The 25,767-nt window shown below is 32.5% G+C and overlaps 2 protein-coding genes across 2 annotated transcripts; one reads left to right on the top strand and one right to left on the bottom strand.

Moving 5' to 3' along the window:
• The first annotated feature begins 1,537 nt into the window (after positions 1 to 1,537).
• On the top strand, positions 1,538 to 6,040 carry LOC143633437 (uncharacterized protein At4g17910-like). Its single transcript, XM_077101754.1, has 16 exons — positions 1,538 to 1,658; positions 1,743 to 1,806; positions 1,909 to 1,951; positions 2,031 to 2,158; positions 2,278 to 2,348; positions 2,455 to 2,530; positions 2,624 to 2,713; positions 2,830 to 2,903; positions 4,017 to 4,104; positions 4,188 to 4,314; positions 4,404 to 4,508; positions 4,621 to 4,744; positions 4,817 to 4,868; positions 5,230 to 5,274; positions 5,585 to 5,683; positions 5,782 to 6,040. The coding sequence occupies exons 1-16, from the start codon at positions 1,609 to 1,611 to the stop codon at positions 5,932 to 5,934; spliced, it is 1,389 nt and encodes a 462-aa protein (XP_076957869.1). The 5' UTR covers positions 1,538 to 1,608; the 3' UTR covers positions 5,935 to 6,040.
• Positions 6,041 to 13,962: 7,922 nt separating this feature from the next.
• On the bottom strand, positions 13,963 to 15,926 carry LOC143633436 (protein RGF1 INDUCIBLE TRANSCRIPTION FACTOR 1-like). The gene is made up of 4 exons (XM_077101753.1): positions 15,912 to 15,926; positions 15,626 to 15,826; positions 15,194 to 15,409; positions 13,963 to 14,352 (listed from the first exon to the last, which is right to left on the bottom strand). The coding sequence occupies exons 1-4, from the start codon at positions 15,912 to 15,914 to the stop codon at positions 14,125 to 14,127; spliced, it is 648 nt and encodes a 215-aa protein (XP_076957868.1). The 5' UTR covers positions 15,915 to 15,926; the 3' UTR covers positions 13,963 to 14,124.
• Between the last annotated feature and the right edge of the window lie 9,841 nt (positions 15,927 to 25,767).

The raw sequence follows: 25,767 nt of genomic DNA, 5'->3' as shown, positions 1-25,767 counted from the left end.
CTGGGTTCGGATGTGACCGGATATTGGTAATACCCGGGTCGGGTTTGGTTCCGAGTATTGTCTCAAAAACCATACCATCTGCATCGGGTTTGGGTATGGTATAAAACCAGGTATTCTAAAACCGAATATTTGAATAACCTATTTTCGGGTTTTTTTTGGGCTTTTTCTGAGTATAAATTGGATTTTTTAAGAGGTTGCACTTTTTATGAGTATTTTTCGGGTATAGATCGGGTATTTGAAATACCCAGTTTCGGGTATTGGAAAAACTTGGTTCTGAGTATGGAACCGGTTCGGGTTTTTGGGTATTACCGGGTACAAATAGGGTTCGGGTTTTAGTACCGAAATACCTACCTGATCCATAGGGTCGGGTACGGGTTTTTATTTGCACCTCTACTCCGCCGTGGCTGCATGTAGGGCCGGCCCATAGGGGTGGCAGGGTAGTCGACGGCCACATGCCCGACACCCCGCTAGGCCCGAAATTTAAAAAAAAATTAATATATGTATTTTTATTAAATACAATATGTATATATAATGTTAAACTCAATTACATAATAACTAGCTTGGTCTAGTGGCAAAGAAGTATTATTCCCAATAAAAAAATTATGGGTTCTAGTCTTATTTGAGACATGTTTAGTCTTATTTTTATACAAATTTTTTTTACACAACCCAAATTATAACCAACTAAACCCATATAAAAATTAAATTGTTTAAACGCAACAAAATATTCCTTTTACTTATTAAAACCCAAAATTTTTTTCACGAAAATCAAAACTTTTTTTTTGGTTTTCTTAGAGCCGGTGCAGGCTGCATGAGCTTGAAAATACCGGGCCCGTTGCGTGGAGTTTTGGTGTGGGTTGGTTGGAAAGGCCCAATTGTAATAAGGAAGACCGTTTTGAGTCTGATGCATCGATTGTTACCTGTAATTTTGCATCATCAGATCCCCGTGGTCTATCGCATTCGCAGCAGGTGAATTGCACTTTTCAGTTTAATAATAATCACACAGTTTTACATTCATTTGTGTTTTTAATTATGGTTCATAGATATAGATTTAATTTGTTACAAGTATACTCATCTTATTTAGTTGCTTCATCATCATCATCATCATCATCATCATCATCGGTCAGAGTACTCCCACTACCACCTCAATCGCCATTTATTATCTCCAATTGATTATTCATCTGTTCAAGCACGGTCTCGATCAGATCAAATCGGTATTTGATTTTGTTTCCAACTGTTTGTTGATTACATAATAGTAAACTGATCATGTTCACTTTATGAAACTTACACTTGCTGACCAGAGGATTGATTTTCTCAAATTTCTCGATTTACTACTTAAGGGCATACATAATACAATACATGTTCTGATGTTGATTTTGTAGTTAAGGCATATTATACTTATGGCATATTACTCTGTATACAAGGTGATAGACTTTTACTAAAATCAACCATAAATTATGCATACTTGCATTGTAATAATGGGTTTTGGTTTTGTTTAATATTGATTCTTGAGTGTACTTTTTTGAAATATATATAATTTCAGCCTGATTTATTCGTGAACCCCTCACTGCGTGCACACAATCTTTTCGGCAAATTTTTTTTAACTCAGTAATGGATTCTTCTATCAAGTCTCTCAATCCAAACAAGCATTTGAAAGAACAGTAAGATCTTCTCAATGTCCATCATCTTATCAATTTTTAGGTTTTCTAACAAACCATCAACGTATTTGTAATGTACTTGACCAGATTTGTCAGCAACCTAACTGGATCTTCCATGCTTGAGCTGTTTGTTCTTACAGCGATATTTCCTGTACGTTTCCTAAACAATGTGTTCTCAATACATAGCTTTTCAGAAGTTTGTTGATAACTTGTTTCTGATATTCGGATTTTGATTATGTTTTGGCTAATTCAGATGCTTATTCTGCTGCGACATACCTCGGGCATTTGCAGAATTGGTAACTTTATTATTCTGCTACATATTAACCTGCAAGTTCATAATAAGTGAAACATAATTAAGTCTATTTGCATCTCTAGATCATGTTACCAATGATACTTCATCAAATAAAAAAGATCTTTCAACGTCAAGAAATCAAAGGGTTTACATCCTCATGATGATAGTTGATTTCTTCTCAATTGTTGTTCCTGTCACTTTATTGTGTACAGTAAGTATTTGCATTTTTACCATTAGAACGTATTTACATTCTGTTTTATTTTCGTTATATAAACTGTATACGAACATATAATTAGCCAAGCATATTTATTTGAACATATGAAATAACAGGTTTTAGCAGATTGGACGTATACAAACGGAATTATATTAATACTGGTCCTTCTTTTTGCTGCATCTAAGAGGTAATCTATGACTGTTATCGTCTTAATCTTAAAACTTTGTTAACAATTTGTGCTATAAGTGATTATTATTTGACAAAATCTTGAATATCTATTTCCACCCAATCAGACATGGATCTTCTTGGGATCAGGAAGAAGAAGTTAATTCTTTCAGGACACATGTTTCATCATACAGGGTTTTTATGGTAACCTTAACATGGTTTTATTTTAAATTTTTATCAGCTTTGGTGCTCTAAAAATGTTCTTTGTAATTCTAATTTAAATTCCTTTTTGTGCAGATGCTTTTCACATGCATTTGCATTTTGACTGTTGACTTCAGAATATTTCCTAGAAGATATGCTAAAACCGAGACATACGGTACTAGTTTGGTAATAACATAATCTTGCCTATTTAGCATCCTTTTATTTTCTAAAAAGTTATTTGTTATGTTAGGCAGTAGCCACTATTGCTGATTTGTATCATTATTGTTTTTTGGGACTGTCAGATGGATATGGGAGTAGGTGCATTTGTCTTTGCAAATGCCTTTGTTTCACGTCAAGCTCGGGGTATTTCAACAATGTGAGTCAGTTTATCTACACCAAGTAGATTTTTTCTTTTAATATAGAAATCGAAATCATCTTTTATCAGATGTTTGAAAACAAATGGTACAACAATCGATTAAAAAACCAAGATAGTTGACACAACTTGATGTGGAATCAAATTGCTCAAGACACTTTATAATTAATCAAAGACTATGATCGAACCAAGGGTTTAAGAAACCAAGTTCTTATAACTTAAAATTTAATCAAAAACTAATAAACTAACAGACCGAATCCAAGTAATTTAGAAGAGTTCAAAACTAAGAGGCAATCCCAGCTAAAAGATAAATACCCCGAAGAGACAAAAACCAAGGAAATAAAGCAAATTATTAATTAAAAGAAATTATTGAAATTCAAAGTCTTGGATAGTTGTTAATCTCCATATTCCAGCTCGATCCACTTAATTTAGGTGTACTCTTCCCGACCGATTCTAGGTCAACGGGTTGGGTTGGCAACCCGTATTGCTCCTGCATCACAACTACTACCCTATTTATACTAGAAAGACACCACCTGCAATAATAAACGTAACTGATTCTGAATTTAATGCTAAGACTTGACCATTGACTTATTCAATAACTTTTTTATCTGTAACTAGAGTACCTCACTTATCACTGTATGTTAGGCGTACTCTACATCCTATATGATTAGTAGTTTAGTACTCTTGTATGATCGCCGGCTATAATTTGTTGTGTGTCATTGTGTGTATTCGTAGCGATTATTTCATACTTGTTATGCTTTTCTAGAGTTCTAGTATGTCATACTATACAAAAAAGAAAAGAAAAGAAAAGAAAAGAACAAGCGAAAAGGTTTTCGGAGCCGGGGGTCTCAGCAGGAGCAACCTATCTATCCCCTTGGATAGAGGTAAGGTTTGCTACCATCACACCCTCTCCAGACCCTATCAATAGTATTGCTGTATGTGGGATTATATTGGGTACATTAGTTTATTTTGATTATAATCTGGTTAACTGTCTTATAACTCTACGAATAATCAAACATATGAAGATCTGTTAACTCTATAAACACCAAGAACACGCACAAGTAAATAGTTCTTTCGTTTTTACTAATTGCTTTACTATTTTTTTTTGGTATTTAGGGGTTTGAGAAGTGCACTATCCTCCACTAGCCCACTGCTGTTTCTCGGGTTTGCTAGACTTGTTTCTACAACTGGCGTTGACTATCAGGTCAACAATCGGCCTAAATTCTGTAAATAAACATCTTTTTGCCTGTTCCTTGTGACTTAACTCCTAAATTTTTCTGTTTGTAGGTCCATGTGGGAGAATATGGTGTTCACTGGAATTTCTTTTTCACACTTGCGGTTGTAGCGGTTTTAACGTCAATTATTAACATCTCCCCAAAGTATTGCGCGCTTGTAGGTTCATTAGTACTAATAGGTATGTAATTTCATACTTTCATAAATCATAATTTCATTTTTCTTCATTATCTTTATTTTTGTCTCATTTTATATTTTTTTAATCTGTAGGATACCAAGTTTGCCTAATGAATGGGTTGAACTCTTATCTGCTTTCTGCCGAAAGGGGAATGGACATTATTAGTCAAAACAAGGAAGGAATCTACAGCATATTTGGTGAGGTATTTTTTAAAAATTGCTTTGGTTCATAATATATTTTTGTAGCTTTTTATTAATAAAAATTCTGGACCTTCATAGTTATTTATATATAATTTATATCTTTTTTCAGGGTATTGGGGCCTGCATCTGATTGGTGTTTGGTTGGGCAACAATGTTTTGTTTGGGAAGAATGCTAATCTGAGAACTAATAGACGGGCCAGAAAGCAAACTTGGATTCTAGCTATTTTCTTCTGGTATAATATATATATCTTATACAAGTAATTTTTTTAGCATTCATTTAAGTGACCATCTATCCACTCTTTCAGGTGCTTGACATTGATTCTGGACCGTTTTGTTGAACAACCTTCACGTAGAATGGTACAATACTTAATTTCATATGAAATGTTCATTTAAATTTGGGCCAGTTTTATATGGACCTGTGTAAACTTGCATAATATCATATTTACCGAATAAATAAAAATTTAAATATATCCGTTGAAATCACATAAAAGTTTCATGTTATGATCATTATACCCTTCTCTTTCTCCATGCACTCTAAACTCTCATATTATAATGCATGTTTTAAGAGAAGGGTATAAATGTCAGTACATTTAAAAATGTGTGTATTTAATTATATGATTTTTTTTGTTGAGGGCCATATATAAAGTTATTTTGTATTAGTAAAGCATTTACAAAGGGGAAATCATTGAAATTATATATTTGTTGATTACATTTGCAGTGTAACGCGACATATGTGGCTTTGGTATTGGCTACAAATCTACAGGTAATTTTCATTTGTTGCTATTATATATATTAAAAATCATTAAATCATAACTCATAAAGGGGTAGCGGCGCAACGCAGCTTGTTGCTCGTTAGCCTTCTGTTTCGATGTAATCACTACTTTTTATATATATGATTTATTATTTATTGTTTTTGTAATATGGCTTTAAAATTCTTAACTAAAAGTCATCATCAATTTGCAGATTAACTACTTTTAAACTGAAACAAGTAACAGAAACAGAAAAAACAGTGAACAAATTGAGAATAGTTTATTGTACATCTTATATCAATAAAGAAATAATCCCATTGGCAGATGTTGGGAGTAATAGTTCTTTCAGATTATATCCCGGGTGGTAAATTATCAATACTGGAACAAGCAATCAACCGAAACTTGCTTGCATTCTTCATTGTGGTGAGTACCAAAAGTGGAAAAAAAGTTAATATGAAATTTAAAAATTGTTTATCAAAGGTAGAAACAACCACCTAGTAACATGGTACTAACTTATGCAGGCGAATTTGCTGACCGGATTGGTGAACTTATCAGTAGATACTCTGTCTGTGTCATCGCTCACAGCCCTAACTATCTTGATTGCTTATGGTTTTGTTATATGTGCTGCTGCTGCATTTGCAGATTATAACAGTATTAAGTTAAAATTTTGGTAAAAACAAAATGTTAGTTTGGATTTTTCTTTTTGGGTACATTCAACGTTTTAATTTGTATCATCTGGTTGTAACCTGGATTTTTCATCAGTCAAGCAATCTTAATGTACATTTTGAATCTCTCTTCGGATCAAAGGCTGATCATGCAATCAATTGTTGTGCTGTAACCAAACTATATATATGAATAGAGTTTAATTATACCTTATAAGTGCTGGACTCAAATATTACATGATTGTTTGAGTCTATTTTGTGTTAAGGGTGTTCACAGTATGGTTCAACACGTTTTGACGAAAATTTTTGGCCGAACCAGCTGATTTTACCACTGTTGGATTTTTTTTATTATTTTTATAGAATCAGTATTTTGTATTGAAAATTTTAAAATAAAAAAATGGTTCGTGATTATAATATATAGGTACCTATAACTGATATAGTCCAAAAGAAAAGTATTAAAGTAAGTTGTATAAATAATAAAGTTGAGTCAAGCGAGTTCATCTTGACTCATTACAAGTTACAACACTAGTGGTTCCTATTAATTTCATAAACTAAATGATTAAAATGTTATAAGAGACCAGTAAGTGTGAACGATTGTCATATAAAACAAAGAACATGAAAGGTGGTAGTTAATGGCAGGTGAAACACTTTGTCAAAAAGAAGCAACTACCGTAGATTGCATTAATGGGTGTACATGTGTTTTTGGTGTTTGCAAGGTCACTTTTGATTTAGGTGAGCCCTCAATGAAGGAAGTGGGTCCTATTTATGTCGGAATCAAATCATCAATATAGGTGATTAGTTATCTAATTATGAACATAACCATAAGTTTCAAGTTTAGTTTTATTGGGATGATGCGTTTCTTATTTAAAGAAAGCTCTCAACTGAAATCAAAATTTCTGTGGTTAATAAATCTAGGGGCGGCAATTTTTGACACGACATGAAAAGAGAAAAAAAAAAGTAGGATTTGGGTTTGCTAACATGATTATTTTATAAAACCGGCAAATCCGAAAGCAACATGTTTAATAAATGAGTTGACACCGGATACGACGTGTTTAATAAATAAGTTAATTTGTTACCCGTTTAAAAGTTTTTGAAAATGCTCATATTTAAATTAAAAGATGAGTTCTTTACGTATCTCTCCATCTACAACATTTTCATGTCGTGTAATAAATTTTCCGTCTTGAAGTACATTTATCACCTTTTAATTTCTAAAAACTATGTATTAGTTTCTCTGGTTTTTTTTAATGTTGGTGTCATCTCAGGGCCGATTTAGAGAGAGTAAACTCAAGTTATGGCTTTAGGCCCCCATTTGGACATGACCTCTAACTTAGACAAAAAAAACATACTAAATGATGAAAATAATCTTTAAGTTATTTGAAAAGACAGACATATTCACGGTTAGTTGTTTTGCTTTGTAACAATAAATTTAAAAAATGTTCCGAAGGCCTCCTAAAGGGTTGGGGCGACCCTGTTTCATCTTAGTTCAATCTAAATATATAAAACTAAGTTTGTTAATTGAAAATGAGATATATAAAAGTATCACTCATAAAAACATATAAAACATTATACACACCTGAACATCACACGATTTTAACTGGGTTTGGCACGACACTAATAAATACATGATCGGGTCAAGTTGAATTCGAAACCCGTCAACCCGACATGATTTACACATCTAGTTAAACCGTTACATTTTTGTTGTAAAAGGCCTTCTACGGCAGAGTAGTCATAGAAAAGTTAGACAAAAATAGTTTCACTAATTCTTCTTGTGATGGATTCTTTATGTCTGAATTCTGTAGTTAAAAAATTTATTAGAAATATATATTGATTATCATTTTAAAAGTTTTATATTGATTTTTATTTGATAAAGATTTAATTTACATATTGTAGGAATTAATAAATGAACAATAAAGTTTATACGGATATAAATGGTATTAATTCCCGAAGGTGATTGAAATGATACAAGCAAATGTGCATCATGTTCAACGTATTATATTTCTACAACTATCAATGGTGGTTTGTGAATTTGACGACTGATATGACAACACAAATAATATGATCATAATTATTATTATTTTATCCATTATTTGCGTTTAACACGAACCAAGTTGTCTCACCAAGCACCTCTTGCTGGAAATAAGCTAAGGTGTTGGACCCTTAAACTTCAAAGCGTCACTTTTTAATTAAATTTATATGTAAAATGTATAGGATGTGTACTTTGATTCAATTAACGAGTATTACATGTATAGCTTAGTGGTAAAATGGCCTGTTTGTGTTCGTGGAGGCCCGAGTTTGAAGCCCCGCGGTTACACAATTTTACGTTATGCATGTTTTTGACATTGGTTGAATCCCGCTCCTAAGGTAAACACGTGAAATAAAAACCCAAATTTTCTTTATGGTCCAGTGACATAATTATAAGATGGTTACGATATTAAATAAGAGGTCAGGGTTTCAAACTCTACATTGTATAAATATTTAATCATTCAAATAAATATTGTGGTTAAAAAAAACTTAGCATACAAAAATTCAATTTTTTTTATATATTTATTTATTTTAAGTAATGTCGGTGAAAAAAGCTTTTTGTTGCATTAAATGACACCTTAATAAAAGGATATTGAAAAAATACAACGGCAACTGAATATGCAGATTTGATGTTAATTTCCTAATTATTTTAGATAAATTTGTGGTTTTAATGTGGTGGCAAATTGTCACACAACCTAAGGAGGAAATATCGGAGCGTGAGCTGATTGCTCACAGCTTTTAAGGTACTATCATGCAATAATTAAAGTTATAATATCTATTAAATTTAAATTAAATAATCAAACAATTTTCAAATATTACAATACATAGTTAATCAATAAAATAAATAAAGACAAAATAAAATTTAAGTTCTTATTTATTCTCTCTAGCATGCAATCCTAAGTTTCTTTCAATCCAGCTTAAACATCACATCAAACGATTACCTGCATATGCATTAAAAATATAATAGATTTGTCAACACGAAGTTGAGTGAGTAGCACACCAGACTTGGTGTATTAGCTTGTGAATTAAGTTTTAAAATTCTTATTTTCGATGGAATAAAATTCTTATCACATTAAAAGTATGCACATATTCAATATTTAGTTGAGAATTCCAATTTATTTTATTAGAACACGGCCCATTTAATCGACTCCATATTTCCTTAGTTTATAAATCAATTATGTAATATATATCAGTTCCTTCTATAAGTATCTTTTTAATAATTTTCATGTGAAATGGAAATCAAAAGTACGAACCAATAAAATACTGGAAAATGCACTGGATTCTTTCTCCCATTTTAGGCATAGAACTTATTGATTTGGCAATGCTTGCTGATTTGAGTTGCATGGCTTGAACCATTGAACGGTTATTAGTTGGACAACGTATTCTTACAAGTGAAAGTTGTCTGTTTAGTGGTCGGACATGTTCGAAGAATCAAAGTAAAAAAAATAAAAATTGTGAGAAATAACTTTTTGGATTTGAGTTTGTCACGTCTATATATAAACTCATTTTAGAAAGATTCTTTTTACTGCACAAGTGGATATCTTAATTAGAAGACGACCTCGTGACATCAAGTTCTCTTAAATTAGATAATCCGAATTCAAGCTCTATTAAATTAAACAAGCCGAACCTAACTTCTCTTAAACTTAAAGATTCTAGTTCGAGCTAGACGAGCTTGACTCAGCTCATTCACACCTATATTCTCAACTAAAATTTACCGTTACGTTTTGATATATTTAACAAGGATTATTAAAACTGCAGTTCAATTGAATTAAATTATGATGACTAAATTGAGATTTCTATTTATAATTATTATCAACTTATCTATTTTAAGTTTAAATAATGAAATGATTGCTTTCATAGAATTAGAAGTAGTTTAAGAAGTGATGTAACATAAACTTTATGATTATTTGACAAAACTATCATTGAAAAATATAATATGAAGATAACAGCAAAATTGGATTGTCCAAACTTAAGACGGAATGTTCTCATCTTACTTGTTTCGTTTTTTAATATATATATTAACTTTTCCCTAAAACATATGTATATTTTTTTTTATCAAAAATGCAGTAAATATAATTTGTCAATCTATTTCATTGACAAAAGATCCAATACAATAATACCTTAACTATAATAGGTACGCGAATCCTTTTTTTACGTATCGATCCATGAAATCACATCCCAATATCTCGGAATCATCAATACATACCCAATTAATCATCGATTCACCGAAAAAAAACAGATCTAGATCGTTAATAGATCATTCTTTTTACTTTTTTTCACGAAACCCGTTTTTAGAGCGTTTAGTTTTTCACGCGTGATGGGTGGCTTATCACGCATCGCCCCGTCCCCCCTTATTGTACAGTATCTCGACCCCTATTTCATTATAGCCATTTGCTTCTAGATTTATATCAGGAATAATTTCATTTACTATCTTTATTACTTATGTGATACCATATTTATCAAACAAGACTTCATAAACTAGTATATTTTCACATAATATTTTTTTATTCAGATAAAATAGTTGATGTAGCAAGGGGATGAGTTTTTTTTTAATGTATTATAAACAAGTAAAAACGTCATTTTGGGGACAAGCATGTATTAGGATTTAGGAACCTTAAAATATTTTAGTTTTTTTATGTATATTTTATTACTAGTTTTTATTCTCTGTATTACGGGGTTGTTTTATATTATTTGTTTTTAATATTTATTATTTGAATATTTATTTTTTTATTGTAAGTTAATAATAATATACTTATGGTTTGATGATAAATTGTTTCATAAATAAATGAGATTTTATAACCCAGTTTAAAAGCTATATGGGTTGGATAAGACCCAAAATCCGTTTATTTTTTTTACTATAAAATTGGTTTTTTAATTATAAATCATATATATATATTGTTTTTAAATAGATCAATTTTTGATTTAATGAGATGTTATAACTCGTTTAAAAAATATATGGGTTTGATAAGACTCATACTGTGAATTCGAGTCAAATATATGAGGAGCCTCCATTTAAAAATCAGGTAAATCTGATGACTTAAAAAAAGGGGGAGCGTCCAAATCGCGACACGTAGGAATTTTATGTTTTCGTTTATATATATTATAGATTTAAAGAAGGGAAAGAGGATGAAAGCGGTATATACTTAATTAGTTATATTATAACTTACAATTAATGTTTAGACAAATATAAAAATTTAAGTAATACAAATATATTTGATATTATGACTCTTGTTTGGGTAACTATATATCATGATTTGTGTAAAAGGAAATTCACTAAATTAAGTCTTACACATTATTAAAAGCTATGATTATATATATAAAAGATACTTGAGTTAGTGTCCATAAGAATTCATATAATAATTGAAGACCTTGGCATAGAGTGGGCATGAAATGGGGCTTTCATTTTGCCTTTATAATACACAATTATTGAAGATAAGGCTTAGTAATGACATCATGGCTTAGTCTTGTTGATTGTGAAATGGGACCCAAAAAACCACTTAAAAGCTTGGCAACTTGTGTTTATTTTATTTGTGTTGAGGTGGAAATTGAAAGGCTAGTGCAAAGAGGGTAACAGAATATTTATATGTCTTGCCTGTTTATTGAAAACAAATTCTTTTTGGTCCTTTGCTTTATGGCCAACATGTAAAAGTGGCCTCAAAGTTATGACAAGATTCAACACATGTTTTTGGAAAATTATCGATACTCGTTGATGTTGATAGTCATTATAGAATATAGGTGCGGTGGTTCTAACTGAATGTCATTAAAGCAAGTTGTTCAAACAATGAAGTGTACATTTACATTTAGTTAATGTAGAAGGACGGTTAACATCGACAATCCTACCTTCAATATTGCAATAATGTATATACCCTCGATCCTGAAGTCTAAGTTTTATGGTTTATATCGATAGGAAACCATGATTAGTCATGTTGATAGTATTTTGAATTTATTTGTTCTAACATTTGAAGTAGAATTAAAAAATGTAACAAAACTGAAGTCTAATAAAACGTTGACACGTGGTCTATTACGAGTGAATACTATTACGTCATGGTATTATTTTAGTTTTACCTGTAAAGAACTTTGAGATCTGCAAATCTAGTACTCACCACTAATTCATGAGGGATTTATTTATTATCTTTAACGTATCATTCGTAGGCGTTAAGTTTGAGATGTTAAATAAGTACAAATAATAGTGACAAAAATGGGCAGGGTTGTGATTTTTATAATTAGATAGGATATAATAATATGTTACTAGAGCCATGTAAAGTATCCAATCAACATGTTGCGAAAGTTAAAGTGGCCCAAGATGAAACAGTCATTCCCCACTTCCAAGAGCGTACGTAATGGGACGTTTTCTCCATATAAAACACCAAAAAGCGCCGGACACACCTCCACCCCTCACCCCCCCTCCTTCCGCGGACGCCTTGGGGTGTTTGGATGTGGGGGCGTCTCTCACAAAGCGCCTGATAAAGGAAGTTTGGAGGGTGAACGATTGATGGTTGATTTATTTATTTTTTTTAATAAAAATAGTAATAAAATAATAATGGATAATATTTGAGAGAACATTTTCCACTACACACATTTTATGTATAATGCTCATATAGTGATATGACGCACAACGTCCCTATAGTGCACTATCTACTGTACACGTTCTAATGGATCTTTGCTTTGCTTTAAACTTTTCTTCAAATAATTTGCTCAAAAATATTGTTTGAAAGTAAGGTAAGAGTTGATTGCTAAGTAACAAAAACTAATTTCAATTAGAAAACAACTTCTTTTAGCCCTGCTTGTAGAGTTGTCTAACTAAAAGGGAAAATATGTACTTAAAGAAGTGATGTCCTATAACTTGTCACGATGCGTGTTCTTGATTGTGATGTTCACTATATTTTACTAGGGGTGAGCAATCGGGTCTTACCTGATCTTGACCCATTTAACGTACTCGCAGGACTCGGGACCAACCCTATTGTTTATGTTCACCCCTAAGGAGCAATCAGTTCGGGTATCGTGGGTCTTACTCGGTTTATGTTCACCCCTAAGGAGCAAATGGGTCTTTCCCGCTATATCCGGACCCATTTAATGGTGTTCTCAAGACCCGGGACCCGTTCCTGTTGTAATATAATTGAATCTAATCAGTTTGGGTCTCGCAAGAGAATAAGAGATGTTTGATGTTACATGACAAAAATACGGTTGCGATGTTAACTATATAAATGAGGTAGTTTAGAAAGTTCTTATAAGAAAAGGGAAAATAACAAAATATCCAAACCTCATAGGACATCAACATTCTTTGACATCTATCGTCAATATTGAAAAGGAAATGTGTATTATTGGTTGATATATATAAGATTTGTGATCAATTATATTGTTTCATATAAAATTGATTATTTTCTTTATGATAAAAGAAACATAAGCTTTTATAGAACCAATTTTTTATGCAAATCAACAATGTCAATGTGGTCTTAACTTAAAAGACTCGATATCCTTATCCTTCTAAAAAACTGAATCAAGCCAGCTTCATCATAAACTTAAACCCGGAAGTTAAACTAGAAATATCAGCTTCCCTCATTTTATGCAAGACTTAAGGTTTAGAAAAATTAAAATCAACAGTTATTTAAGTAATAAATGATATACATTTAAATTTAAGTGTAATTTAGAACGAGGTAAATGAGCGAGCTTACCTCAATTCAAATTCGACTATAAATTGAACTAGAACAGCTTGATTTACAAATGAGCCAATTTTGAACAAGTTTTTTCGAGCTTACCTTTATACGGGTATGAACCTTTTTCATCATAAAATCAATAAAACTTAGGTTTTCGTATTACTTGTTTATTTAAGTAACTATACAATTTATTTATATCCATCGTCAGCCTCACACTTTCTATATATTATTAAAGTAAAATGGCATGATTCAACGTTTCAAACTCTAAGCCATACCACAACACCATAATTACATTTTTATAAAAAGAAAAATAAACTATTCAAGCTTATATTTTTGCTTTCCCATTTTGCCCTTGAGACTTTGTTCCATAACTATATCATATAAACTGCTCCTTTGTACACATAGGGGTTCCACACACAGGCTTTTATAAGGTAAAATGCACTTGTGTAGTGGATTCATTTAATATTAGAGGGGCCTTTGGGTAATTAAGTAAAAGTTTAGGGGGCAAGTTGACTAATTGGATGGATTAACATCCTATGATTAGTCCTCCCATTGGTGCTCTGTGGGGAATACCCTTCCTCCTCTTGGCTACACGGAAGCTCGCGGTAGTAGGTGGTGGCGTTGATGGAGTAAAGGCGCTATGCCGCTTGCTGTTGCCATATGAGTCATCGGAATCAGGCACTGCCATTATTAGTTGCTTTTTATGTGACGAGGTTTTCTTTGTCTTTTCAAAAATCTTTGAAGTCCCAATAATCTGATTATAAACATCAAAGTTAATCATGAATTGTTAATTATATAAAAAAAAGGAAACATGTGTTTGAATTCAACCTCAAAAAATCATTCATTCAATGCCAATTTCTCCCTTCCCACTCATCAAAAAAGTCAAAAGTTGTGTTCATAAAACAAAACCCACTTCAATGGTTGAAAACTTGAAATAGAAACCAACAATATAACAAATCATAATATCCTAATTATTTATATCAATCAATATTTTTGTTTTCTTAATAATGCTTTTCAACATAATTTAAAAAATTATGCAATTTTGCATATATTTAGAGAGGATATATGAATTGTCCCTTGTTTTCTATTGGAGATTTCATATATCCCTTCTCTCTCTAAACTGGTAAAATTAAAAATTTTATTTAAAACATAAGTTTGAAGAAATATGTAACTTTACAGTTTAGAGAGTGCTATGTATGAAATTGTATCTTTTCTGTTTTTCTTAAGGAATTTCATATATTCCACTCTAAACTTATAAAAATTACACATTTTATTGAAGAACAAATTTTCGACACATACATAAATATATTCCACTCTAAACTTATAAAAATTTCACATTTTATTCAAGAACAAATTATCGATACACACATAATGTATAACGCTCTTCATTTAGGGAAATATGCAATTTTGCAAGTTTAGAAAAATACTTATGAAATTGCTATTGTGTTACCCGAGTGGAAACTTTACTTCCACCCGCACAACCAATATATTAAATAACACATTGGTGGTATTTGAATCATGGTATGAAAAACAGTTGGTGAAACAATTAATTTAGCATTCCCCAAATTAAATTCACACCAAATTAACAAAATTACCTTGCAGCCTAGTGAACAAAATCGGTACGAATCAAGAAGACCACGCTCACAAACTTTGCACGTGTTTGTCACACCTTTACCGGGCCTCGGCTGCGGCCGTTCGTTCAAGAACACAACTTTAGCACTGTTAATCACATAAGTCTGCACTGAACCAATATCCAAAAACTTTTGAATCTCAGAAACCCTAATCACATCATGATACGAAGACCTGCGTATCTGCAAAATTAAACATTCAATTTTACCACCATTGTAAAATTAAACCAATGATTCAAAATATCATCCCAATGTTTTTAAATTGTAAGAAACTTAGATGAAAAAATCATATTTCTTTGAAAAAAAAAAGTTGAAAATACCGAAATGAATGAGATAGATCAATTGGCTGAATTTGAAATGCTAAAATTCAAATTTTGTTGGAAAAATGTGAAAATTCACCTGGATCACACGATGATTCTCATGGTGATGGAGACAAATTGAACACAAAGCACCATTAACACAATCCAAACAATACATATTACACTCAGATTTATGCGAATCAGCATGTAATTTACATTGAACGAAGAAGCTCTCGCGGAGCAAAGGCTTCAACCACGGCGGCCATTTGTGTTCGTTTTCATCATCAGGTCCTCCGGCACCCTACATTATCAATCATTAATAAAAAATGAATAATTAAACAACAACTAAAACGCAAAATCAAGCAACAAGATCAAACTGAACTAACCATGATTCTTCGATTTTTGGGAAGTGGGGGGTGAAAGAAAGAGAAGGGTGGTTGCCTCTTATCCGCTCGTCTCAAAAACCTAAACCTTGCCTTACTTTTTATAAGAATATAAAATATTCATTAATGGCGTAATTTTATTCTCCTAATAATTGTAATCATGTTATTAAATATTGTTTCATTTATTATTTTCAATTTGTTCAACAAACATATTTAATTTTTTGATAAAAATAACGATAGTTACTATTTATAGAGAGTGAATAAACGTGTTCTGAATTACAGAGGAGTTTGATACTGGTACCAAAAATACTGATATCAAAACAAAAAAAGACAACAAAATAGATAAATACACGTACCATAGTGAACTGTACCGATCCCAAAACCTCGAAAAATGGTTACTAAATTGGTATAGAAATTACCGGGTTCGATACCAGGTACCATTTGCTCATCCGTAGTCTGAATCATATTTTGTTAACATGTTGGGTTGTTTAACCCGAGCATGACCCATTCTTTTGTTTGTGTTAAAAACATTGATACTAACCCGCACATAAACTTGTGTAACATGAACATAACTCTTTTAACCTATTTTTCTAAATGGGTTGATGGGTAATAATCAAGTTGTAAGCATGTTGATCGAGTTGGTGGATTTAAAAAAAATACTAGTTACAAGTCATAAATTAATCAGTGAGTCGACTTTTTTAGTTAATTAGCTAGATTGATATTTCGACTATTTGATTAAACGAGTTAATCATGTTAACCCATGCATGAATTGTTTGATTATCCGAGTCACCTCAAACAAAGCCCATATCTTTGTCTAATAAACTCCTTTACATTTTTAAACTTATAAACACAAAGTTTCAATGTTGTTGCATTGTTATATTTTTCTTTTAAATTTAAATACTTTACAAAAGTATTGTGAAATTTGATTATTATTTAATGGTTTTTTTCCTCGTAATCACCTCATCAACTTTAGGTTAAATTTGAACAATATAAACCCATAATGATCAAAATTATGATATTTTAATGACAAATTCATACTCCTAAAATCTACTCTTATGATGCTTCTTATTTTGCACGATTCGAACTCACACCTCTTTAGTAAGGGTAAATGTCTGATGCCACTGCATCAAGAGGCATCGACAATAATCAAAATTAAATGTGTTCTCTATTTTATTTCGGTCATTTAGTTTAAACATTTTAAAATGAAACAGAAGAATGGATGTCAAAAGATTTTATAGTTGTTTAGTTGAAGAATTAACAAACTTGTCACAACATACATATTCTCTATTTATAATTTATAACACCGCCTATAAGGCTATAACCTGTAGGCCGAATATTCATATTACAAGTACTCCTTATTCCTTCATACTTTTCAACTTAAGGGAATAATTAGAGTGTTAGTACTAAATTCTTGTGCTAAAATAACATAAAAAGACGTGTTATGGAGTATAATCACCACTAAAAATAATGTTGGCATTAGATGATATCACTACATATTTCTTTAATTAGTTTAGAACATAGCAACAAGCAATAAAAATACTATAAATATATTAGTAAAATACGTCTAACATGCAATGGTGTATAAAACTATAATGACAACCGATAAAATATCAAATAATCTAGAAAGGCTGGTCCTAACTCCTAACCCTCTTAAAAGTACATATATATACCCCTCTAATAAATTCTAAAAACCGATCACACTAACGCCCTGTTCTTGAGTTTTTTTAAAGGAGGGAAATGAAAGGAAAACTAAGGATAGTTAAAAAATGGGTGTTCTTGAGTTTTTTTTAGAATGGAAAGGAGTAGGAGGAGTTAGGAGAGATTAAATTAACATAGATTATCCTTAGTTTTAGCATAGTTATCCTTTCCTTTCCTCTAATTAACATAGATTAAACTAAGTTATCCTCCAAAAAATGAGATGATTACTAAGGATAACTATTTTTTAACATAGTTATCTTTTCCTTTCCTCTAATTTCCTTCCGACTCAAGAACACACCTAATTAAAAAAAAATTCCTTCCCTACTCTTCCCTTTCTTATCCTTCCCTCTCCTTTCATTTTCTTTCCTTGGTTAAAAAACTCAAGAACAAGACGTGAGGCCATAAGGACAACTCCCCCCCTCCCCTTTTCCCAACCCCAACCCCAAACCAAAAAAAAACGGAGGTAAAGTTTCTAAACACTTTCTAAAAGACTATAACCTTAATATGACGTTTCTAATAACTCATATTCCAGATCATGACCTTAAATAGATGCAAGTGTTGCAAATTTTGTCTAGTTTGCTCATTCCATCAGTTTGGGTATGGCTTTGCTCGTCCTCTCCTCCACTGTGATAGTTTCCACTCTTCTAAATGGGAAAGTCATATGTCTCCTCTTTACTTGCTAAACCGTCTTAACCTCCATCTCTTATCTTATCCAAGCTACAAGTCACCCTCAGTCTCTCTTAAAAAACTTCATTTCTTATTCGATTTGCCCTTGTGTGCTCACAATCCACATCGGTATCCTCATCTCCACCACCACAAATGCTCAACGCATGTCTACATGATGACCCAATGATCATTTCCATTAGTAGTGTAGTTTTTAAATATCTTAGTTTTTATAATTAGTTTTTATCTATGTTTTCATATAAACTTTGTTCAAAATTGACCCACTACCATGTTCTTAATTTTATTAAAATATTTACTTGATATTTTTTTCGAGGTTAATACATAAAACTGATGTAAAAATCATCAAAACTGGCATAGTCATAACAATATTTCAAACCCGTCATGAAGTGTGAACAATTACTCACAAGGTCATATATATATTTTTTTTGAACGACTAACTAAGTAACATCGGGTACTCAGTACGTGTCCCCTATTGGCTAAAGGTAGCCCGAGCCGGCCACTAGTCCGGACGGACGGAGCCCCTAGCGGTCCACCTATTGAGGGATTCACCAGATAAAACCCGACCCACACGCCCGCCAAATGACACGACAGCGAGTAGCCGGTAAAACCGGGTGAGATCAGGACTCGAACCCTGGCAAGCCAGGGTCATTCCTCATATCTCCCATATAAATTGGTGATAGTGAAGTTTGACCCCCCTACCTCTCACTAGTAAAGTGAATGCTCTACCATTGAGCCACATCCAATTTATCTCATCAGGTCGTATTAATTAATTAATTGTTATCGATTCATTATGTTATATTAATAATAATATAGCCAACCAAAGGCAAATTAGTCTGATGGTAGTCTCATGAGTTTCCTTACGTGAGGTCGTTGGTTCAAGTCTTATTTGTGATAAAATATCAGATGCGAGCAAGAGTTTTACCACATTGGGCTTTCGGGTGGTGTGTGTCTTTTGAAATCGTGGTGGGTCGGGTCAACGAAGTCTCTGATCACAGACATGAGTAATCTTTTGCTAATAGATGTAATCGGGTAATTAGTAGGTCGTTAAGAAAATGTAATAATAACATACACTCCATAAAGCTATACGGAGAAAAAATGTCCGTACCTCTGAATCTTTTCCATCATTTCAAATTTAAAAACAACATTATTATACTCTGTATTTTTCACAATAATTGTCTTTCCCAAAAGATGGAGTGGAAAGTGTTTTTATTTGAGATGAAAAATAACTTTATTTTTTTTAGAAAAACTAATATTTTTATCTCAATTTTTTTTCGTGTGTTAGTCTTGAATCATAGTATTTGTCAGGTAACATCACCACCTTTATCATGACGGTATGTTTTTGTTTTCTTTTATTTCAAGGGTTTTAAAATTTAAATTATATTTTTTGGAAAAAAATTCATTTAAGTTTTTGTGTTAAAAGATTATATACTGTATTTTGATATACTTATAGTGAAACATATTTGTGAACCATCAATTAATTTTATAGGAATATAATCCCACAAGTACAAGTAAAATGTATAGTGTTGGGTTGATGGTTAAGTGACAGAGACAAATTCTCTTAAACACATGAAAATCTTGAGTTCAAGTCCCGAGAAGTATGAATTTTACTGTTAAAAAAGTGCAATGTATAAAATCAAAATATTACACTCATCGAAAAATACACTACCATATGAATAAAATTTTGATAGAAACAAACTAAACATTACCTGATGGGATTAAGACATTCTGTATAAAAAAAGAAAAAAAGGATTTTGATTTAATTAAGTGCAAACCAAACTTATACGAGCTCAAACTAAGATCAAGTCAAAATTTAGTGGTGTGGATTAAAATTTAGTATCTTTTACTTTGAAGTCATCTTAATATTCTACATGTGCCCCAATAGACCAATTGCATGAGATGTTTGCTTTAACCTATGAGGGCATCCATAACGGGCGTGAACCCACTTCCATCTCGCCATTTAAACACCCCATCATCGATATGTGAGGGTTTTCAAGGGTCTTGGGATAGCAACGTTGGTGGGAGCACAACGCTGGGTGCAAACTGAAAAATGTCACCTCTCATCTGCATCACCCATTTTCTTAATTAATAATTTATTTATATAACTTCATTTTTATTTTAACTATATTGGATGGGTAAAATCATTATACATCTTTTTTTAGACTTATTCTTATTTATGTGACCGTGACATGACAAAACGTTTTAAATTTTTTATTAAACAACTAAAAAGAAGCCGCAACACTAAATTCACCCTGTGAGAAATCAGCCAACCCATATTTTTATAATCGTTCACTATATTTCACATACTTCACATACTATGTAGTTTCATATCCAAAAGGTAAAAATTAATAACTAAAATGCACAAAAGGAGTTGTGATTAATTTTATAAACTTTTGTGAGAGGTGTGGTACTTTATAAGTTAATTAAACAAGCTAAAATGTGTAAAACATATTTAATGACATAATTGCTCAGAATAAACTTATATGAAGGATTGTTGAATAACTCGGGTTGCTTGAACTAGAAGGAGCTAATAACAATTCCATCCCCTCTTTAGGCAACCGAGGATGATCCCGGTCTTGTAAATTTCGCGAACCAAGCGGAGTCTAACAGTTTCCAAATCTAGTTTTATTATTGGTAAGAACAGTTTGGTCCAAACTTAAATGTGGTTAGGAATTGTGATGTAAACACTCGTATAAGTTAATCAAAAATTCAAACCTAGTGTCACTCTTTGGTCAAGGGTGTCCAAACTTAAAATGTGGTTAGGAATTGTGATGTAAACACTCGTATAAGTTAATCAAAATTTCAAACCTAGTGTCACTCTTTGGTCAAGGGTTAATGATGAAGTTCATTATTTTAGGGAATATCTCATAGAATAGTAACTAACTTTGTAAATGTAGTCGGCTCAGGAGACACCCCAATTCTCATTTGATGTTTTTAATTGAATTCAATTGAACTTTAAAACCATATACATACTTGATAGTCTATAAGATAAGTTTATTTAATGAATCACCTTAAAAATCAGTTAAATACAAATGTAACCTCATTCATTATTAAATTATTATATTAAGAAAAGTAGTTGGATTTGCCGTAATTTTACTGGGCTTTCATGTTTTGGGCTCCAACCCATGATAAGTTGATAACAAGATACTGGATCAATTAAATTCATCAACAACGATAATGGGCTAATGCTCTTCGACGCTTCGTTAATGGTGCTGTTTTCATTTAACTGGAAATTTCATATGTATAAACTTTCTTTTCTATATGTTATGTTTAAACTATTTGTCTGACCCGTGAGTTGCGTGGGACTATTGAACTCTTTAAAACGTTGAACCACATACACACGTTACTTCATAAAAATTAGATTGAAATGTAACCATCAATATATTTAACAAGTTACAAACAAAACCAGATATATAATTAGGTTAGAATATCTAACAACCAATGGTCAAATCTTAAACCAGACACATCTGAAGCTAAGGTAGTGTTTGGTATGAAGAAATGAAAGGTGGAATGGAATAGATCATTTCAAGGGAATGAAATTAACCATGTTTGGTTTTCATGAAGTAATGGAATTGATCATTCTTAAGGAATGAAATTCTTTCCTTTTTAAGCATTTTCATTCTTTGATAAAAGGTGTTTTTTTCCATTCTTTCAAGAAATGGAAAAGTCAATAATAATAATTATTATTATTATCATTATCATCGTTGTATTTTTAATATTATTAATTTGTATAATACAATGTAATATTATTATTATATTATCGACATTATTATTATTATTGATTTAAATTTGGTGAATTAAAAACATTTCATAACGTGCATACGTGATTCACGTTTTTACGATTATTTTTATTTGGTTTGGTAATATCACCACAATGCATAGGTTCAAAAACTAGTTATTACTAATTGTATTATTATTTATTATTATTAATATTAATAAAGTGATGAATCATTTCATTTCCATATGGAAACCAAACAAGACAATGGAATGGTAATGATTCATTTCATTCCATTGTCCATTCCATTACCTCATCCATTCCATTCCTCCACTTATTTTATTACTTCATACCAAACAGACCCTAACCTTTGGAAGAGATTCTCATAATCATATATATATATATATATATATATATATGATTGATTTATTTTGAGAACCACTTTGAGTTTTAAGAACTCGAAAGAACTCAACGAAACAATTTTTTTTTTGAATTTTTTTTACACATGTGTAATACGTAAGTGTAAGTGATGTACAAAAAATTACGGTATTTTTTACACACCGAATCGACTTTACACATGTGTAACTAACGTTTAAACTTGTGTAATTATCAAAAATACTTATTCTCTCTTCTGCTTCATTTTTTAATTAAATTTAATCTCAGTCACATATATCAAATCATTTAATTAAATGTGTGGTTCAAAATTAAGTTCTTAAAACTCACAATGGTTCTCAAAATAACCCTTCCATATATATATATATATATATATATATATATATATATATATATATAGGGGAGAGATAAATTGAGAACCTCTTGAGTTGTTAGAACTTTGAGAACTCAATATGGACCACACATTTAATTAAATGAGTATGGAATATGTGGCTGAGAATAAATCTGATTAAAAAATTAATCAGGAGAGAGAATAAGTATATTTGATAATTACACAAGTTTAAATGTTAGTTACACATGTGTAATAAGTTGATTCAGTGTGTAAAAAAATACTGTAATTATTTGTACATTACTTACATTTACGTATTACACATGTGCAAAAATTTTTTTGAAAAAAGAAGTTGTTAAGTTGAGTTCTTTCGAGTTCTTAAAACTCAAACTGGTTCTCAAAGAAATCAATCCTAGTGAAGGATAAGTAATTAGGTCTCACACGATTAGCAGCCTAGAGACTTCAAGTAGAATATCGTAAAGCAATAAAACTAACGATCACTAATAAATATGTTATATGTTTGGTACAAGATTTTCAATATATTTTCAACATATTTTCTTCAAAAGCATATATCACAATTATGAACATTTTCGAAATTCGTTGTTAAGGATCCATATTTATGCAATTTAAGAAGCTAAACACGTGTAGCAAGGAGCCGCAACGTTAACTTTGCCCCTACTAATAAAAAGACTTATGTTGTCCAAAATATAGTTTAGGCTCCAGGTGGTGAGATGCTCTCCGATTGCACCACTCTCCTAGTTAGCTCTCCTCGCAACTCCGATCGACAAATATATTTCAGGGCTGGAGGTGGCGAGATGGTCTCCGATTACACCACTCTCTCCTAGTAATTCGCATCTTGCGCATTCCCAATTTATCTCTTTATATTGCATGTGTGTGCTTGTTAAATATAAGGTATGCTTACACATTGAAACTTGAACAAGGTTGTAAGGAAATTATTTTTACTTAATCCTTAACAGTTGTCATATTTCAAGTTATTTTGCGATATTCTGAATATGCTGACACGTGCCTTGGCATTTCATTATTCCTCTTTTGCGCGACGTTATCGTGCATTTATTATAGGGAATTATGAATGAGTTTTTTAGCCTTTACGTGTCAGTATGTGTTACTCTGCCTATATCCATTATAATCCCATGCGCGGCCCCGACCTGAGACCTTAACAACTATGCTTTGGCATGTGCTTTGCCTTAGTTGTGCTTAGGTATTTTTATGGTCCAGCTGCGCAATACGTAGGATGGATGCTATGAGTAATTTGAGCTAAGCCTCATATTATTGGGCTAAGGCCCTGACGTTTTAGAGTTAAAACTCGTTAACGCGTCTGAGCTTGAAGCTCGCGCATGTATGTTTTACTTCGTTTTATTTTTAGTTTGATGTCAATACAATGTTGTCATATTGCTCAAAATTAATAAATGGAAGTGTGAAACATGTATGCAAAAGGTAGTAGAACGCATATTAAGAAAAAATAGAGCGTATCATTATTCATAATGGCTTAAAAAGCCTTGATTACAAACTTGACAACTTTTACATGAAACATTTTCTAAGTTGTGCTGCGTTCCATGTGCGCGGGATCTTCTTTCCATTTAAATCTTTTAAAGCGTATGCGCCTTTTCCCAATTCTTCCGAGACTTGATAAGGTCCCTCCCAGTTGGGAGACATCTTTCCCGGGGGTATTGCGCGACTAGCTTTATTGTTCCGAAGGACAAAATCATTCTTCTTGAAGTGGCATTCTTTCACGCGCTGATTGTAGTATTTTTCTAGCTTTTTCTTGTATTTGGCTTCACTGATGATATCCGCCTCTCTGCGTCCCTCAAGTAAATTGAGATTCAACCTCCTTTCTTGCTCGTTATCCGTCTTACTCATCATGAGCACTCTATAGGATGGGCATCCAATCTCTGCTGGAATCATAGCCTCCGTTCCATAGGTTAGGCTGAACGGGGACTCGCCATTGCTGGTTTTTCTTAATGTCCTGTGCGCCCACAGGACATTAGGTAACTCCTCGACCCATGCATGGGACTCTCCCTCCAACCTTTTCTTCAGCCCATTCAACAAGTTTGGTTCGCGCGTTCCACTTGGCCATTCCCTTGAGGGTGGTATACTGAAGTGAAGACCTGATTGATGTGCAATTCCTTGAACCAACTGGATATCTTCCTGTCAGTGAATTGTTTGCCATTGTCGCTCACGATTTCCATGGGCAGGCCAAAACGGCATACGATGTGGCTCCAAATAAATTGCTTCATTGCCTCGGCTGTGATTTTTGCCAGTAGCTTGGCTTCAACCCATTTTGTGAAATAGTCTACTGCCACTACCAAAAACTTTACTCGCCCTGGCGCTTGTGGTAAGGGACCCACAATATCGATTGCCCACTTGTGGAAAGGCCATGCAGAGGTCACCGGAATCAAGTTGTTCTTTGGCCGCATGGTATTTGGCGCATAGCTCTGACACGCTTTGCATTTTTGGATCTCTTTTAACGCGTCCAAGTACATGCCTGGCCAATAGTAACCTGCGTTCATTGCCTTGGCGATCACCATGCGCGGGCCAGCATGTATTCCACAGATTCCTTCGTGTATCTCTCTGATCACATAGCTTGCTTCCTCAGCGTCTAGGCAATTCATGAGTGGTCCAAGATAAGAGCGTCGATATAACGTACCATCGAGCATTTCGTAGTTCTACGACTTGTGTCTTATCTACCTCGCCTGTGCGCGATCGTCTGGTACCTTTCCCTCTTTCAAGAATTCCATTATTGGAGTTATCCATGATGAAGGTGTTGTATGAATTACAAGAACAGACTTCGCTCCCACTGACGGGTTGCTCATTACTTCCACCCTGACATCTTTGCCAAAATGATCAAAGCTGGTTGATGCCATCTTGCTTAGCGCGTCGGCAGACTTATTTTCACTGCGCGGAATGTGTATGATTCTGAAAAAGTCAAATTGTTCGGTGAGTTTCTTCGCATGCTCTAGATACAGAGGCATGGTGTTCTCCTTGGCATCATAAAGGCCATTGACTTATGCTGCTACCAGGTATGA

Source organism: Bidens hawaiensis, unplaced genomic scaffold (genome assembly GCF_021521415.1).
Source record: "Bidens hawaiensis isolate Kalapana, Puna unplaced genomic scaffold, B.hawaiensis_p1.1 tig00006734_1, whole genome shotgun sequence".
In the NCBI taxonomy this organism is placed as follows: domain Eukaryota; kingdom Viridiplantae; phylum Streptophyta; class Magnoliopsida; order Asterales; family Asteraceae; genus Bidens; species Bidens hawaiensis.
Note: the sequence above shows the minus strand (reverse complement) of the source record. Positions and strands in the feature narration are given on the sequence as shown.

Bases quoted from the DNA above. Each gene is read 5' to 3' on its own strand.
- LOC143633437 (XM_077101754.1), top strand. From the start codon at position 1,609: ATGGATTCTTCTATCAAGTCTCTCAATCCAAACAAGCATTTGAAAGAA. The intron at 1,807-1,908 runs GTACGTTTCCTA...TGGCTAATTCAG, and splicing joins TTCTTACAGCGATATTTCCT to ATGCTTATTCTGCTGCGACA. The intron at 1,952-2,030 runs GTAACTTTATTA...TTGCATCTCTAG, and splicing joins CTCGGGCATTTGCAGAATTG to ATCATGTTACCAATGATACT.
- LOC143633436 (XM_077101753.1), bottom strand. The intron at 15,410-15,625 runs GTGAATTTTCAC...TTAATTTTGCAG, and splicing joins AGAATCATCGTGTGATCCAG to ATACGCAGGTCTTCGTATCA. The intron at 14,353-15,193 runs GTAATTTTGTTA...GTTTATAATCAG, and splicing joins TTTGTTCACTAGGCTGCAAG to ATTATTGGGACTTCAAAGAT.